This window comes from Ambystoma mexicanum, chromosome 3p (assembly GCF_040938575.1).
Source record: "Ambystoma mexicanum isolate Mex_15411 chromosome 3p, UKY_AmexF1_1, whole genome shotgun sequence".
In the NCBI taxonomy this organism is placed as follows: domain Eukaryota; kingdom Metazoa; phylum Chordata; class Amphibia; order Caudata; family Ambystomatidae; genus Ambystoma; species Ambystoma mexicanum.
The window spans coordinates 355927874-355945789 of record NC_090925.1 but is presented as its reverse complement, the minus strand read 5'-3'; the positions used below and the strand labels follow the sequence as shown (position 1 = coordinate 355945789).

Genomic DNA, 17916 nt, shown 5'->3' with positions numbered 1-17916 from the left:
TCAAAAGCAAGGATTGTACTGTTTGCATATTTATCGTCACGAAAGTGGTGATTCTGTGGACGGTACTGTTATTCTTAGCCACAATATGTACATTGGACCTCATTACATATGACTTTGTTGCATGGTCGTTATAAATCAGAACGTAATGTGTAAAAGGCAATAAAAAGAGATTTTAAAACATTTTCGGGGCCAAAGTCACGAACATGTTGACAAGTGCTAAGTCTTGACACACATAAAAGGGCAGAACATATTTGAGCAATGCAGCTTCATAAACATACAGTATTTACACTGGAAGCTTAACCCTCCACCCAACAATTCCTAGATGTCAAATCTCATGTCAGCGTGAGTAAAACAGTTGTTCCTACAGCCCCACAACATTAGTAATTTCACCACCAAATAATACCGGTAACTCGATTTCACTTGCATGATGTACGAACCACTATCTTATTTGACCATTTTTCTATGTAGAAGAGCATTTCAAGCCTTAACAGCGACTTTCCATCCTTCTATAGCTCTTCTTGTTTTAACTCAACCCTGTCACACTAAGGCCCAGAAATATGGTCTCCCGTCAGGTCACAGTCAGAGGATGCCAAAATATCCCCCTTTCTGTCTGCCACTTACGCTCGGAGGTCACAGTCGATGAGGATGTCGTAGCCGTACAGCTCAAAGCAGTGCTTGTCGTTGATGATCACCTTCTGCACACTCTGCAGGGTCTTGATGAAAATGTTGTCCATCTCTTGAAAAAGCTTTTCCACCATCTGCGGGCCATGCTTTGCGGTCAGGTAGTGCCGGAGCTGCTGGATCATCCACTTGCAGCCCTGAGATCATGAACAGAATCACACATAGCATGAAAATAAGACTTACTGGACTCGACCCACCAGACTGAAAAGGAGCAGACAGCAGGAACCTGTAGATAGATCTTGGAAGGGCAGATAAAAAACGCAGTCACAGGGAGCAAGAGCACAAGCTACAGGAGTGCTCTAACCTCAATCACAGAACCGGAGCTAAGAGAGTAAGACACAATACCAGAGTTACAAACCTCAAACAGACATGACAGGATTCATCAGAGCAAGAAACCCCACTGCATGGGTTCTATACCGTAACCAAATACCAAAGAGAGCAAAAGAAACATAGGAACTCTACACCCCAACGACAGAGCATGGGAACACAAGGAGCCAGAAGACCAACAACCCAAACCCATCCCAGGGAGGCAAGATTGAACAGAGCATGCAAATGTATCCCTGCTGCACGCCGAGGCCAGAATAAACATGAAGACATTCTGGTCCTGCTAAAGGATCGAGACAGAAGGTAGACAGGCACATTCATATGCAGTACATACGTTGTCATAGATTTCACCGAATACAATTTCACCTAAGGAGACGCGACTGAATTTATTTGACCGAAAATAGTAGGTAATGTGGTATATGTATAGTGCATAATAGGTGGGGTGTTGGGTAAGGGTATAAATTAGGATAGGGAGGGGTAAGGGGGAGCTGCGGGCGGCCTCCCCACGCTTTAAAAAAAAAAGAAAGTAGAAAAAGAAGTGAATTTCGTTTTTAGGTTAAATAAATTCGGTCACTTCTCTGTTAGGTAAAATATTTTCAAAAAAATCACGGACATCACAGTAGATACACCTGGTGGTGCTGTAAACCTCCACAGAGGACAGAATGAAATGGAGGAAGACCTTCTTGTGCCAATATTACAATGAGTAACATCTGTGATATCATAGGTTCAGAAAATCCCCAGGAATTCTCTAAGGGTCTAACAAGAGCCGCTATGTGCATAGTAAGATCATTTTGTTTCTGTGACTGCATCGGGAACTATAGGCCTACTCTGAACAGTAAAACGTGCACACACATTCCTTATGAAATAACCAAAGAACACACCAACAGTGCAAGAGCCTACAAAGTACTCGAAGACACCATCTAAATAGCGGGAACAGAGCATGAACAGCTCTAGTATTTAAAACTCGTCATCCTAGGACAAAGACATACAATCCCACAAAATGATACCTCTAGTACAATAACAAGCAGACATCTCAAGGTGCAAAACTCCTGAAGAAATGTTGCAGAGAGAAGAAATGAAAAGGCGTGTTGGGGTGGAGTAAGGGCCAGTTAAAAACAAAGGAGGATGGATGAATGAATGCAGACAAGGCAAGGATGTTACATCAAGTATGAGAAACCTTGATCAGCGTTTCCGTAGGGCACATATGCTTGGCTGAGCAAAGAGGCTGTTTTGCAGCTGCAGGCAGGATAATTCTACACCCGTAAAATGTGACCGGGCCTACCTGTCTAGCGCAAGAGATATTTAAACCTCTCTTTAGGAAAGCACAGAGATAGCAGCAGGCAAAGACATTCTGGTAGTTACCTTCTCTGGATCATAATCGGGAGCAGTCTTCTGCACTGCCACATTGGTGAGATGAATATCTGTTATACAACTGTTATTAAGGACCAAAAAGATACGTAGAGTTCAACACTAGTATTGTGTGCATTAAACTTCTTTGTGACTGGCAGGCCAAAACTCCCTGTCTGATTGACTGCAAAACCTAACAGAAAGCAACTTCAAACTTGCAACTAAGAAAGGTTAGATACATAGGCATAGGTGAATGCTCTGGTGGAGAGTAAGCAAGCTTGGAAATATCAAATATCTATGTTAGTATTTACCGAAACCTCAATTCCAGTTTATTAGAATAACCCAATTTCCACAACAATGTATCTTTTCAACTGTCCTCTAGCTTTCACTCATCCCGTTAACTTCCTAGAATCAAAGAGGGAAACATCAGGAACGAGAAGATAAATTCCTGTCCATGGTCTGACTCATTCAGTTCACCCACTCCCCCCCTCTCCCTTAGTGATCAGCACTTGCAGTTTGTGTAAAGACAATGATCCAACTCCCACTATTGTCTCTCACTAGGTTTTCAGCGTCCGTAACTGACCACAAGTGGAGACTGCTGGATGGGGGAATCACAAATGAATGGAGAGGACAAGGGATGGCAAGAAGGTCAGCTCAGATGCATGTTAGAACAGGGAAAAGAAACATTTAGTGTAAGCTTAAAGGCAGGTAGTTTAGTTGGCAAAAGATGAAACATGGTTGAGCCATATATTTCATAGATCGATCAATCCATAAAGGTATGTTAGATATTATAAACGTCTGATCTTTCAACAGTTACTGCAGGGGAGAAATAGGAGCGGGGTATTGTAGAGGCGGAGCATGACTGGTTCCGGTAAGTTTGGGTCAATTATTAACCTAGGAAAATTCAAACCTATCCATCACACAAAAGAGTAACAAAAAGAGCCCAACACGATTAGTGCATGTGCGATAGCGAAACGGCTGTTGTGGCACAGATGTAGATAAAAGGGCAGCTTTTTGGAGTTAAGAGTGAGGTAATGTAGGTGGTGGGATGTCTGTCCAGATGGGATGGAAAGGTCAAATTGTAGGCAAAAATAGAATGGGTTCATGGAAGCATTGAGACGGAAAAGTGAAACACATTGAGAAGTGAAATAACATCTGGAATAAGGGAGTGTCATGTGGTAGACTTGTCGAGGATGAAAACAGATGAAGGGCACAATGTGAAAAAGTACACTAAATAGTCCTCTAAAAACATTGCAACAGTTACGTAAAGTCATCCTGTTCCACCCTTCGAATGCCTTCAGGGCTAGATTTGTTCACTTTTCACATGCTGTGCTTTGTGTTCCTTTTCTGTAATGCTCAAAGTAATCTATACAAATCAGTGCATATCTTCTAATGTGGGCAACAGTTAAAGGGATCCCAGTTCTAAAGCTGAGAAGGCAAGGGACATGGGCCTCCCAATGAGTTACTAATATAGGTAAGAGTCACAATAAAAAAGGAATGAGAACCTATAAGCTTACAGACAGAGAAAACATATATAGTCTTCCGTCAAATATGCACACACCTTCAAGACACTTTCCACATGCATATAGTTAGGTATAGAGAAACAATCACATTTTTCATATCCAACACATACTGCATAACAGCCCTTGCTAACAGTCACCAAATTGCTGATTAGTGAGGATACAGTGGTCATCAATGCTGCTCAGGGTAAATCTGGTGTTGGAGAAGCGAGCAAAGCCATCCCGGTATAACCAGGCCTTGAGTGGAATATACTGAAAGCAGAGATGGGAAAGGTGAGCGAAAACCAGAAAAAAGCTAATCGAATCCATGTTGAGGAACTCAGGCACTCATTCGGGAGGGACCCTATGTTAAATAAATAGAATGCTCAATAATCTTGGGACATTAAGCTAATGATTTTTTAGGAATGTATTGCACTCATTAAAGATTTCTTTTATATTCTCAAAGATAAACCTCAAGTGTAGTCAATTTTGTACAACAAATCGAATCTTCATAATATAAATACAAATAAATAAAAATGAATACTGGAAATCTTGAGTGTATAATATGAGACAACATGGTTGTCAAGTCTTATAAATTCACAGTATGAGAAAACAATATTGTTGTTGTCAATTCTCATAAATTCACACAACACATTTTGGATATCTGTCCATCTTCGGGTGTATATAAATTGCATCCCTATGGTAACACATTCAATTAGAATTAATTTAATGATGAATCAATGAGAAACTACATTTATAAAGAATAGGACTTCACCAACTTTACTCATCGAATGATTGCTTAGCAAACTTGACTGTGACCAAAAGTACTCTGAAAATAAAACCAAAAGTTTTTTTTTTCATATAATGCAATTTAAGATGCGTACCCTAGAAGATCTATACAATATTACATTGAAGGAAGGGGTTATCACTCACTAAACTCTAATTTTTCTTTAATGAGTGCAATAAATTCCTATGAAATCAATAGCTTAATGTCCCAAGATTATTGAGCATTCTATTTATTTAACATACGGTTCTTCTAGAATGAGTGCATGGGTTTCCTCATTGTGGATTCGATGAGCTTTTCTCTAGTTGCACAATTATCTCTTAGCCTAGGACATAAGCTAAGAGCACCTTGAAGATTATTGAAAAGACAATAGTCTTCAATGAATCATAACAAACATTGTTAATACAGTAGTGTATCCCCAACTTCTTAATTCAAAGGTGAGAGAGAAAGCACACAACATATAGGCTATTAATAACAAGACAACACCCCTACATTCCGTCTACTTGACAAATTTGGAAAGAATTTGTATGAATCTGAAAACAATCACCCATCTTTAATGGATTTCCCAACATCTCCAGCTAACAGGAGTTAAAGGGAGTAATACTGCCTACGGATGCCTGGAGCTCAATGGGGTCCTGTATGTTGTCAACACCTAAAGATGCTAGTTTAAGATCAACTTTTCTGTGACCCAGATTCCTGGGGATGTCAGACTTTATGATGGGTCATTCAATTACCCAGACTCTTACAGAAGTGAACATATAGAAAACCATATCTCGGATCTTGGGGTGGCTGCTCTGTGCAATTAGAAAGGCAGAGATATAATTTACTCGCAAACTCAGAACATGTGAAATCAGTGTAGAGTCAGTTTCTATCAAAAGTGCCATTCTGGCATGAAGGGTGAAAGAAACATCCACATTTCTTTAGCTGTTCAAATCTGTACATAAAAAGGACTGGGCGTGCTCACTTTCATGTTATGGTGAGCTCCTATAACGCAACTTTCTCCAGAAACAACCTGTACATAATATAACCATGTGTCCTGAGATATTCTTCATGAAGAATCTATTTAGACATTGAAACGTTGTTGAATCAATTATTTTATAGTGAAGCACAGATATGTCAAGTCAGGCCAAATTGGGATTTTGGAGTAGCAATGCCTCAGTGATGCGAACTGGTGCACAGGTCGCTGTAGGATAGTGACTAGCATAAGGACTGGTCTCCACACAAGTAGAGATGGAGAGAATGAGCTTGGGGGATGGGTATCAAATCTTGTCTGTATATTGGAGGTAGATATCAGTTTTCCCAATGTGGTGTAGTCAGGGGCAATCACATCCTTTATATGGGGGAAACTGAGTTACAGGGGTCTGGGTGGCCTGTCAGTTGCCTGGTGTGGTACCCAGAGGGTGGATGAAGCAGAATTAGTAGTCGCCTACCGATGCAATCAAACTTGAGGGAGAAGGGCATAAGGGGAACTACAAATCCTAGCTAAAGCCAGGAACGTGCAGTATTGTGGCTCAGTGAGTCAGCACTGCTTGACCTAGCTGCATATAAACATGAAACCAGACGAAGGCTGCGGAACAAGCAGGGATGCAGCAGCTCACTTATCTTGATGGCGCGGCATGGAACCAATGAACAACATGCAAGGTAAACCAACAATGGCACCTGAGGCCATAAGTCTTTGTAAAGCCTCAACAAGAGGCAATAAGGTAACACCTGCAGGCTGAAGTGGCCCATACCCAATCAGCACCTTGAAACATAGAATTCTGGGGAAAGAACCAATCAGAGGGCAGCTTACAGGAGAGCTCACACCATCATTGGTATAAAAAGAGGCTTCAGGCAGTTACTTGGTGTCTTGGACCCTGATGAGATAAACAGGTCTATCTGGTGCCTGCCTAGAAGGGAGACTATTGCCGACTCAAGGACACCTTGGAAGACTGCTTACCAGGAAGAGATTGAAAATCCTGGTACAACCCTGAGAGAGGAGGAAGACTCCACCTGGGAGGCGGTGGAAATGCTGTTGGAAATTATGAAATAAAGACGCTGGCATCTAAGGGCTATGATACCTGGTAAGAGAGAGCACTAGGGGAAGCATGTAACCTGGGGTAGTGTCACCTGGTGAGAGCGGCAGGAGAAACCTGGAACTTGAGAAGCCTGGTGAGGAACTAGACACCTGAGAGAGTGCCAATCAACTGAGAAACGCCATCAGTGTTTCAACTACTACCGAGGGAGGGAGGTTGAGGGCCTGGTTTGTTTTGGATTATTTTTTATTATAGAGCTGGACATTATAGTGATAGGTTGTGAAACGTTCTGTTGGGCAGAACTTTGTGTTGTGTAGTCTAGGGTTAACCTGGAGGCTAGCAGAACTTTGTAATATTCGATTTTGGAACATTTTGGTTAACCATCTCATTGGAAGGTTTGTTTTGGATAGCTTAGGACATTGGTTTGTATTCTCTTTAAGTTGAACCACACGTCCGAGGTTGGGAACACCTGAAACCCCTCACTTTGCATTGGTCCATCCCTGGCATGTTTTCCATTGCCATGCCTTTTTGGTTTTTAGTCCTTTCCCCTAGGCCCGATAGGTGTTTTACCATCCCCATCATGAAACTATGTTCAAATAAAGGGTTGGTTGCTCACTATTTTCATTTTATGTCATTTGTATCATTGCTCGGCTTCCCAACATGTGGTAGCGACAGGAGGATTACCTGTAAAAGGCAAATGTCCAAACAGTTTTCCTAAAAATTATGTGGTTTGATTGGGCCATCAGTGCTGGGTTAAAGGTGTGTGTGACAACGTAACCTTGGAGATGCCCATTGAGGTGGTCTGGGCCAGGGAAAGTCACCAACTAAGTGATGCAACTCCTGGATGTGATATATAGGGTATCCCCAGGCATCTCTTTACATGCCCACCATTACCCAGTCAACAGAAAAACCGTAGTGTCACTCAAGAGGTAGCATTGTGCATTGGGAAGGAAGGAGCGTGCCCATTATTGTACTTGTGTACGAATATCAGAATAGGGGGGAAACGGAAAGATCTGCCCAAATAAAGGTTTACTGTGCAAACAATTCACGTGAGACAAATACACAAGCCACTGGTCCCTGATCGCGGATCCACACATGCAGTGGGGCTTTATGAAAATCACACCTCAGGTGCGCAAAGCCCAGCATGTTGCAGGAAGCACAGCCTATGTAAAATGAAGGACTACAGACTAAGGGTTTAGGGAAGGATGTGCAATATTGGTCCACTTCCACAGAATATAACAACCTAATCTTCCTTGCCAGGGTGTAGTCCTTCAGTCCTTCCTTCTATCCCTTGGTTTTCACCTTTCTTTGGCAATGATCAAAAGAGAAACTCACAGGCCTCTGGTTTGTTGGCATTTCTGTTGATGCCAGACAGTTGGTGCCTAGGGGTTCTCGGGGATAACCCCTTTCTGTACATACAGGGCTTTGTCAGTTCAGGTGTTGGGCCTATCCTTTTTAATTTTCTTTCTTCACTATATTTATCTCGCTCCCTCCCGACTTCAACTCACTATCTGGCCTTGTAGATGCCATGCCACTGGCTACTTCAATGGACCACCAGACTCTCTTACTGCTCATCCTCTATTCCTCCCTCTTTCTCTTGTTCAGTAATAGTTTCCTTTCCCTCTTTTGCCTCCTATCTCTCTCCCTGGGTTCTCCTTATGGCCAATGGGTTGTGTCACGTTCCCTCTTCTGCACTTCTGGTACGCTCTTCTCCACCTTACAAGCATTCTTCTACCACCTGCTCTCCTTTTGTCTTAAGGAGGGTGTCACTGACACCCTCTCTCTTCCTTTTCATTGTATTCCCCTTCTTCGGGCCATTTCCACCTCCTCCCTTCTTCCACTCCCCCCTCTAGTCTTCCTTTGCTCTCACTCCTCCACCTCTCTCAGCTTGTCTTCTTTCCTACAGCACCCCTAATTTCCTCAGGGTTATTGTTCTCTCTGGTCTTTTCTACTCTCTTCATTGGTCTTGTTTTCTTCATTTCTCCTTTCAGCACCTTCTCGCCTCCTCTTCATTGTCCTTCTCCTCCTTTCTGTACCCCTCCTCCATCCGACTTTGTTGTTCCGATCTCCTTCCCTTCTTTCATTTCCCCAAACCTTCTCTGCATCATTCCTCCTCCACCACACCCCCTGTACCACCTCCTCGCCAAATTGCAATACTTCTCTCTTCCTTTCGCCTACCTCTCTCTTCCAACCACTCTAACACACTACCACTTTCCTGCACTCTCCTCCTGAACCCCACACTCCCCAAATGCTGTTGGTCCATTCGAATAGGAACCGTTCCCCTCTGGCATAGCCTAATTGCCCGCCGCACGACCTTCCCGGCAGCTAAGATCCCTGAATGCCCAGCACTGATTGAACTACATGTTTGGAAGCTGGGTTTTATTTTGCTCCATTCAGCGCTGTGGGTTTGTGGTCCAAGCTTTCATCAAGACCTGCCCCCATCTTTGTTTCAAATGACAACCACCACCTGCCAAGGTCTGTGCTCCGCTGTGTAAACATTGGACTTTAGCGTACCTTCCTTTCTCCCCTGAGCCAGAACGGCAGGGTCAGCAGCGGGGCACATTTATGGCATTTTAAACAAAGCACTTTTTGATAGTTTGATAGTTGCCAGTGTTTGTTTACCAGATTACAGTGGCTTCAGCCTCAATGCAAAGCCAGTTCTACTGCATGATATTGCTGACAAAAAAAAACGCATAAGCCCTTTTCTATATTGCGGCATTGGTTTTTGGGTGGGAGGAGCGGGGGGAGTACCTATGTCTATTTGCATTGCCCAGTCTCTACTGTTGGTCCAAAGGGTTTTCTTTCCAAGTGAAACTATCCACTTTCCAGGACTTCAGGGTTTCTGCAGTTTTAAGTTAATATCTTCAACAGCAGAGGTCCTGACAACACTTGTTTTTGGACGGATTACTAAGGCAGATAAAGGGATTTGAGAGGTTGTGCTAATGCTCCCTTCCCTACCAGGGTTGGAGAAAAACGACTTATTCTAGCTTGCCATATTTTGCTCTCTCTGGGAATCCAGAAGGCTACACTAGAGGACTGGACTTTCTGGGTGTTATGTCATTCCTATTGTCTTTCCCCTTCTGCCTAGGATTCTTATCTGGTTGGAAGGAGCCGAGTTTGTGAGGGTCAGGTGCCCTATCATTAAGACTCATGTTGAAGGTTTTGGGATCCAGGGTGGTGATGGATTGAGGAACCTAGGTGGCCCCCCCTCTCCCTATATAGCTTCTTGTGGCCCAGCATCACAGGCGGGTGGTAGCACCTAGCCCCAATGGTGATCCAGGACTCATCATCTGGACTAAAACATTGGGCTTTGTCACAGTGTACAAATGCTGAACGCAGACAAACAGACTCTCTTGCATTGTTGCCAGCAGGAAGGCTGGATTACATCGCCACCAGAACACTAGGTACTGATTCTAAGATGCAGACAGGTTATTTAAAACCCTGGACCACATCCACTCATCAGAACAAGCACAACACCTGGTCCTAAGTGAAACTACGGTGCAAACACCTGGTGAGCAGGTGGACACACAAAGCACTATCAAGCTTAACAGGGAATCTGAGCCATGAACCAGAACCCTCACTGAAACAATTGCTCTCTAAGGCGAAGTATAAAAAGAAGTTGAAGCCCCCTGACAGCGAGGGTGTTAGAATGGTTTTCCAGAGTGTTAGTGGTGTAGCAGAGAGAGAAGGAAGAGTCAGTGAGTAAAAACCTGAGGTGGCCAAGTCAAATAGGTCACAGATTGGAAGTGAGATGCAGAACAGGAGCTGACTAAGCCAAATGAGCCACACTATAGAACAGCTTACAGAGAGCCGTGTCCCAAAGGTTAGCAATGGCCAGGCCTTGAGAAGAAGCTTCAGAATAGCCTGCTAGCCTGCTGGTGGTAGCTGCAAATCCACCAGAGGCAGCTAAAAAAGTTAGCATCTTGGAGATTCCTTTGGCTGTGGCAGGGTCACAATTACAGCAGCCTGATGAATTCCTAGGTACGGGGAAACAAATGGGACCCAGAAGAACCCCTAGGATGAGGGGAAGCTACAGGCCTTGCCTCGGTAATGCATGAGGATTCACTAAAACAAGAGGGATAATTGCAGGTTATGCCTCAGTAAATCCTCAAGAGACTAACCCATAGGGTTGACAGAGTAGGTCTTGCTCCAGTATAAGATCATCAAGGCTACAGTGTCCCAGAAGGCTACTTTTTGTATGTATAGTCTGCCACGGTCAAGTTAAAAAAGGGGTCTGGGGCACTTACAACGTACCTGAGAATGATCTAAAGGACTATGTCCTGGGTGCAGGTGACCAGAGAGGATGTGAAATAGAATAGAGACTGAACATTTTAGTCTTAAAACTAGGTCCTTTTAGAATACGCTCTTTACTGGCCTTTATTTATTCCTTCTTCCTACCGCTGCTTCCTTTATGAGTTGGTCCTCCATTCACATTGTTAACCTCGTTTTCCCGCAAAATGCAGGCAATATGGGTTGGGGAGAAGGTGGGGTCATGTGAGGAGTCTTGCATTCCCCCACCCCCCCTCCCATTTGGCAGAAAAAGAATTGGTAAAAAATGTACAGTAAAATAAGCTGCAGTGAAAACATGTTCATTAAAACACATGGACCCATCCATCCAAGCCCCTCCTACCAAGAATAAATACATGTTTATGCACTCCGAGATTTTCTGGGTAGGGCCAGTGCTGTATAAAACGTTAATTACATACATAAATATCCCTGGGCCTCATCACAAGTCTGGCGATAATCCAGCGCAATTACAGCAGAGCGGATATAGCGTTACTGCCGGGCTGTGTGACGGCAATAGTGCCACATCACAACCTGGCATGACCCTGTGCACACCTCTGGTGGTAACTGCACCGAATAAGGGTCACCGCTGAAATATCTGCACTAATAGTGCTTCCACCGCTGATCCCGTCGTTGCCAGAACGGGAAGTATTGCAGCGACTGTGTTAAAAAACACAATCCATCAAATATCTTCATTTCCTACAGCCATCCGGTCCTGGAAACAAGCCAGAATGTCTCAGGAGAGGATCAAAGGCAAGCTGGCTGAAAATCGACTTACGAAATCCAAGCTCAGTGAGGGGGAGCTTGTGGTACCGATCGATGAGGTTGTTGTTCACAGTGATGAGCTATATGATATGATATGGCATTTATAACGCGCCTAAACACAAGTGTTTCAAGGCGCGAAATATATGACACCAGGCAACGCAACACATCTGCACAGCACAGGGAAGCCATCTGGCACTCCATCAGCCAGAAAATGACAGCTGTGGCCAGCGTATCCTGTGACGTGGAGGACTGTCGTACATGCTGGAACGACCTCAGGGTCAGGGTGCATGGACTGCTGCTCCAACACCACTGGAAACTGGAGGAGGAACTGTGGAACCACTGGTCCTCAACACCTGGGAGGAAAAGTGCAGCATGGTGCTGGATATGGAGGGAATAGAGGGAGTTGGAGGTCCAGAGGCGGGTGCCAGCAGCCAGGAGGTCAGTCAACCTCCCCTCAAGCCCCAGCACAAGCGCATGCACAAATGACAGTGTAGCATAAGATGCCCCAGTCGACAGGGACACATGTCAGCATACCCAGAAGCAGGGCCTGCCAACAGGTTAGAGTGAGGGGGTGACATATCAACCACCCTCCACAGCAGCCATGTGTTACATCAGTGTGAAGGACTGGCAATTGACCTATCCAAGTGCCATGCACACCACACCCCTGCTGGTACACCCTGTGCCAGTGGATTGTGGTGCGAGAGTAACCACAACACCATGCAGCAGTCACACCAGCATGTTGCGGGCCCAGTTGTCCTGCCCCATGCTGGCATGGCAGACAAGACAAAGGGAAGTACATTCCCCTTTACACCGACATGGCCTCAGCTAGCCAATCACTGTACACCACAAAACAACCCTGCTGGCTGCACAGCAGTGGCCCATAGTGCCATGGAGTAAGCCATCACACCCACCCCCACAAGGTGAGTGCCACCCGGGGAGGGAATGTGGGGGCATGAAGGACCTCATGCATGCATGCCTTACACAGCTGTCCCAGCATGGACATCCTGCCCTCCCCACACACAGGCCGAAGACCAACTGGCCATGTGTCAGACACTCATTGCTACAAGCATCCCCATGATGCTGTGCCCACATTCAAACTCCCCTGATCAACCATGCCCATTTGCCCATATGAGTGGGGCTCCACTCTGTACCAAAGCAAATGTGTCTTGCATGCCAACACACGTGGGGGAAACATACCTGACAACATTTCCTATGTCCCCTACAGGCACTCACGCATCGTCAGAGGCATCACAGGAGAAAGAGGTTGCAGGCCCATCTGGGAGCGGCGCATCCAGGCCCTCAAGGTCTACCACCACCACACATCTGCAAAGGCCCTGTCAGGCCACACCGAGGCGGATGTCCCAATGTGATGCATCGCAACACAGCAGGGTCAAGCCAACGTCCACTACACAGGCCACCAGGACCAGCACAAGGCACACTGCACCCACTCCCGCAGCTGGAGGCCCAAACACAGAGGCCACACCTGCAGGGAGGGCAACTGTGGAGTCACAGGGGGAGCCCAGCCCAGTTTCACCACCTACCAAAAAAAAAAAAAAACGCTGTTATCCCTCCCATCTGTAGTTTAACTGCATATAGAAGTGTACCTAAAAAGAGTTTCCCCAGATAGCCCCTCTGTGCACAGTTGAATCTAGAAGTGTGCCCATTAACATGCCCTGTTGGACTTCATAATTGTGCCTATATATCCAGTCTCTGCATAGGGTGGGTTCTGTCTCCTAATTGCATTGTATGATGTTCAGGTTGCACTGATGGGCCTCTCTCCCACTATGCAGATCTCCCAAATTTAGCAGGGGTTCTGTCTCCTAGTTTGCACTGCTTGATGTCTAGATTGCACCGATAGGCCTGTCTCCTAATTGCATTGTTTGATGTTCGGGTTGCGCTGATAGGCCTCTCTCCCACTATACAGGTCTCTCAAATTTAGCAGGAGTTCTGTCTCCTAATTGCACTGCTTGATGTCTACATTGCACTGATAAGCCTGTCTCCTAATTGCATTATATGATGTTCAGATTACACTGACGGGCCTCTCTCCCACTATACAGGTCTCTCAAATTTAGCAGGAGTTCTGTCTCCTAATTGCACTGCTTGATGTCAACATTGCACTGATAATCCTGTCTCCTAATTGCATTGTATGATGTTCAGGTTGCACTGATGGGCCTCTCTCCCACTATACAGGTCTCTCAAATTTAGCAGGGGTTCTGTCTCCCAATTGCATTATATGGTGTTCAGGTTGCAATGATAGGCCTCTCTCCCACTATACAGGTCTCTCAAATTTAACAGGAGTTCTGTCTCCTAATTGCACTGCTTGATGTCTACATTGCACTGATAATCCTGTCTCCTAATTGCATTGTATGATGTTCAGGTTGCACTGATGGGCCTCTCTCCCACTATACAGGTCTCTCGAGTTTAGCAGGGGTTCTGTCTCCCAGTTGCATTGTATGGTGTTCAGGTTGCACTGATAGGCCTCTCTCCCAATATACAGGTCTTTCAAGTTGAGCAGGGGTTCTGTCTCCCAATTGCATTATATGATGTTCAGGTTGCACTGATAGGCCTCTCTCCCACTATACAGGTCTCTCAAATTTAACAGGAGTTCTGTCTCCTAATTGCACTGCTTGATGTCTACATTGCACTGATAATCCTGTCTCCTAATTGCATTGTATGATGTTCAGGTTGCACTGATGGGCCTCTCTCCCACTATACAGGTCTCTCAAAACTAGCAGGGGTTCCGTCTCCCAATTGCATTATATGATGTTCAGGTTGCACTGATAGGCCTCTCTCCCACTATACAGGTCTCTCAAATTTAACAGGAGTTCTGTCTCCTAATTGCACTGCTTGATGTCTACATTGCACTGATAATCCTGTCTCCTAATTGCATTGTATGATGTTCAGGTTGCACTGATAGGCCTCTCTCCCACTATACAGGTCTCTCAAAATTAGCAGGGGTTCCGTCTCCCAATTGCATTGTATGATGTTCGGGTTGCACGGATAGGCCTCTCTCCCGCTATACAGGTCTCTCAAATTTAACAGGAGTTCTGTCTCCTAATTGCACTGCTTGATGTCTACATTGCACTAATAATCCTGTCTCCTAATTGCATTGTATGATGTTCAGGTTGCACTGATAGGCCTCTCTCCCACTATACAGGTGTAGTGATACACGAAATTGCAACCTTGCCAATCAGGGCTTTAGATGACAGCATTAGCCGCTGAAAGCCAATAGTGTATTCAAAGTATGTGCTAAAAATGCTGACAGTAGTACAGGCAGGGAGGGCCCCTAGCCATGTAGCTAATAGGTTTTTGGAGTGTTTGGAACATCATGGCACCTATATAGCGCTTAGATAGCCAGACTTAAGCGCTATAAACACTAAGCTATGAGTGCATGCCTTTTAGAGCTTGCAGATGGGGTTAATACATCCCTGCTTCCCTTAGAATATTCAGCCTCACTAACGTTAGCCCTGGCTCCAAGCTAATCTTCCTTTTCTCTGGGAAGGTACTGATAAGACATTCCTCAGCCAGCGCAGATGGGAACAAGGGAGGGGGTAGGAGCGAGCAGGGAGCATCTCAGAGAGAGCTGGGTTTTTTCCATGAACCAGCCTCACAGAGAAAGTTCTGGAACTATGCGTCATGGTGACTGACAGCAAGAGATTATAAAGTATCCATGCACACATGGGATCAGGGGGAGATCGCCTGTGGACTTGATTCGTGTACAGTCAGGTGCCCGGAATTGGCTCTCACGGTGTCCTCCAGCCTTGTTTTTCTATGAGCGGGGCTTGTTTTACAGCTAGCTTATGAGAAACCCAGGTCTCCCAGGGCTGAGATTAAGGGACGTAAGACTGTGTTTCTCTATGTTTCTCTATATTTCTCTATGTTTCTCTATGTTTATCTAAGTTCCATGTTTCACTATATTTTGCATTGCTCTTTGTTTTATGTTTTGTAATATTCTCTAACTTGAATCCCAAATGTATATGAAATTCACTGCTTAGAATAAATATGCTAACACTTTGAGGGTGTCATTTGTCACTTGCATGAGATCACTGCTCAGCACAATAGAACCTGTATTTTGGGCTGAATTGGGTATTTTTGCTCTCAAAGGGCTGGCCCCGAGGAAGATTTTGCCCAATATCAAGACATTTGGTGGCAGCTTTGTGGGATTTGTGAAGAGCAGTGCCATGACATGACAAATGGTGTGAGAGAACACAGTGTAGAGTGGGGAGCAGGCTGTCGCATTTCCTTGATGGTCTCACTGCAGCTCTGAGACTTCAAAAGGCAGCAATGTTGTGTCGGTTTGCCGTGGCCGATAGCTTGTGTGGTTAAGACTCCCTTCAGTAAATCAGTCGTGACTGACTTATTGCATGGGATTGGTGCCAGGGAGTACAAGGCAATAAACGAGCGGGAAATGGCTTTGTTTAAAGCACTCCGATGAATGGTTAAGAAAGATGTATGCTCAATTAGAAAAAGAATTTTATCATGTGGTTTCCCAAGTTTAAAGTTGTAATTTGGAATGCATAATGAGACGGAGTTCTCATCTCTATTCTGTCATGAGGGCAGGGAAAAAAAAAAATAATTGCAGGAATTTGACATGCAAATTGTGAATAGTGATTTAACCATTGACTCAGCCCCAGTGTGCTAGCGAGTGGGGGCTGTAATGTTCGGAGGCGAAGGTTCGTCTTTTTTGATATATGCTTTTGAAGGGTTGGCATTCCTGAATAATGAGGCAGGAGAATGAGTAACATCTGTGCTGAGAGCCTAAAGAGTTTTTTCTTTCTTTTGGCAACTGTAAAATTCCATGTGCTAATGGTGGCAAATTCTGTTTAAAGGAAACACACTAAAATGGTTATATTGCATTTTAGGCTGTGCCATGCTTATATTGGGTGAGAGACTCACTTAAAAAGGAAAGTGAGTGAATGTTATTTGGATTTTCGATTTTTGTGTACTGATTTGAAATTGCAGAACCAGTTTGCAATGGTTGGGGGGAAAAACAATTTATATTTTTCTAAATTGCCCCTGGAGTATTTTTGACTGTCCCCATGCTATGCCATGGATTTGTGCTGTTGCCTTATAAGTGATGTATGCTTTGAAAATAGTGACCTGTTGACTGTGATACATGGGGAAAAATGTTGTTGACACATTAAACAGCCCACAAGCAATAGAGTGTGGGTTGTTCTTGCAGGAAAAAAAACGTGCAGGGAGCTGCACTAAATATGGCATTTTTATTTTTTAAATGCACTGAAATGAGTGGTTATAGTTTGGCAATGGTACAACAGAATGAAACATCTGTGTGTGATAAGATAGCACAAAGATTTAATGGGTTGTGAGTTCTCTTGAAAGATCGCACATTACAAGAAAAAAAAGACGCTTTGACATTTTGCAAAATTACATGGAGTAGAAAAATGACAAGAAAAGTGCCGCTTTTGAAAACAAGAGTCTTGCTGTGTGTGCAGAGCTTGTGCCTTGAAGCTGTCTTGGGCGAGGTGCGTGAAGGCAAACAAAAGCAGAAACAGTACAAGAAAGAGTTAATTTGGATGAACTGTCTGAAACGAGTGAAGCCGCCACAGTATAAGAGTTATAGGCAAAAGAGATAAGCTGCGTGGCGCTGCCAGGTGCACACGAAAGATAAACATGCCTGCATTCCTGAGGAAGGGGGAGCAAAAACAGAGAGCTGTTCAAAAAGTAAAGAATTTGCCCAGTAAACTGTGGTACGGAGCAAAGGCTTCATGCAGGATGGCAGACGGGCACATCACATCTGAACATTTACCTATGCATCTGTGAATGGGCCAAGAAAAGACAGCTGCCCATTCCAACAGACATTACTGTGCAAACCGCATTCCCATGTGATGTGATGTGAAGTGAAGTAAAGCGCTATTGCTGTGCAAGCTGCATTCCAATGCTCCATGTGATGTGAACTGAAGTAAAGCGCTGTGCACTGGAGAAGAAACCTCTAGGCGCTTTGAGAAGAGAAAATACACATCTGGCAAACTGCAAGCTACATTGCCAGGGATGGAGTAACTGACAAAGACATTATGGCCTTCCAGATGGAAGCAAAACTGACAAAAGTGCTTAGCCGTTTTGCAAGAGACAACATGCAGAGCGGGGCTTTGAAGTACAACATGAACACTGCACATTAGCCATGATCCAGAAGCCACACGGCTTAGTGCAAGAATGAATGATTTGTTGAAGCAACAAAAGAAACTGACTCAGACTATCG

The 17916-nt window shown here is 44.6% G+C and overlaps 1 protein-coding gene across 2 annotated transcripts in view; it reads right to left on the bottom strand.

The window, feature by feature from the left end:
• Nucleotides 1-17916, bottom strand: part of TTLL9 (tubulin tyrosine ligase like 9) — a 208509-nt gene that overhangs the window by 55141 nt on the left and 135452 nt on the right. For both annotated transcript variants that reach the window (XM_069651005.1, XM_069651006.1), the window contains exons 9-11: nucleotides 4037-4124; nucleotides 2368-2426; nucleotides 622-818 (exon numbers count right to left, since the gene is read on the bottom strand). In XM_069651005.1, the coding sequence (XP_069507106.1) occupies nucleotides 622-818; nucleotides 2368-2426; nucleotides 4037-4124 (344 nt within the window). The remainder of the gene's footprint in view (nucleotides 1-621; nucleotides 819-2367; nucleotides 2427-4036; nucleotides 4125-17916) is intronic.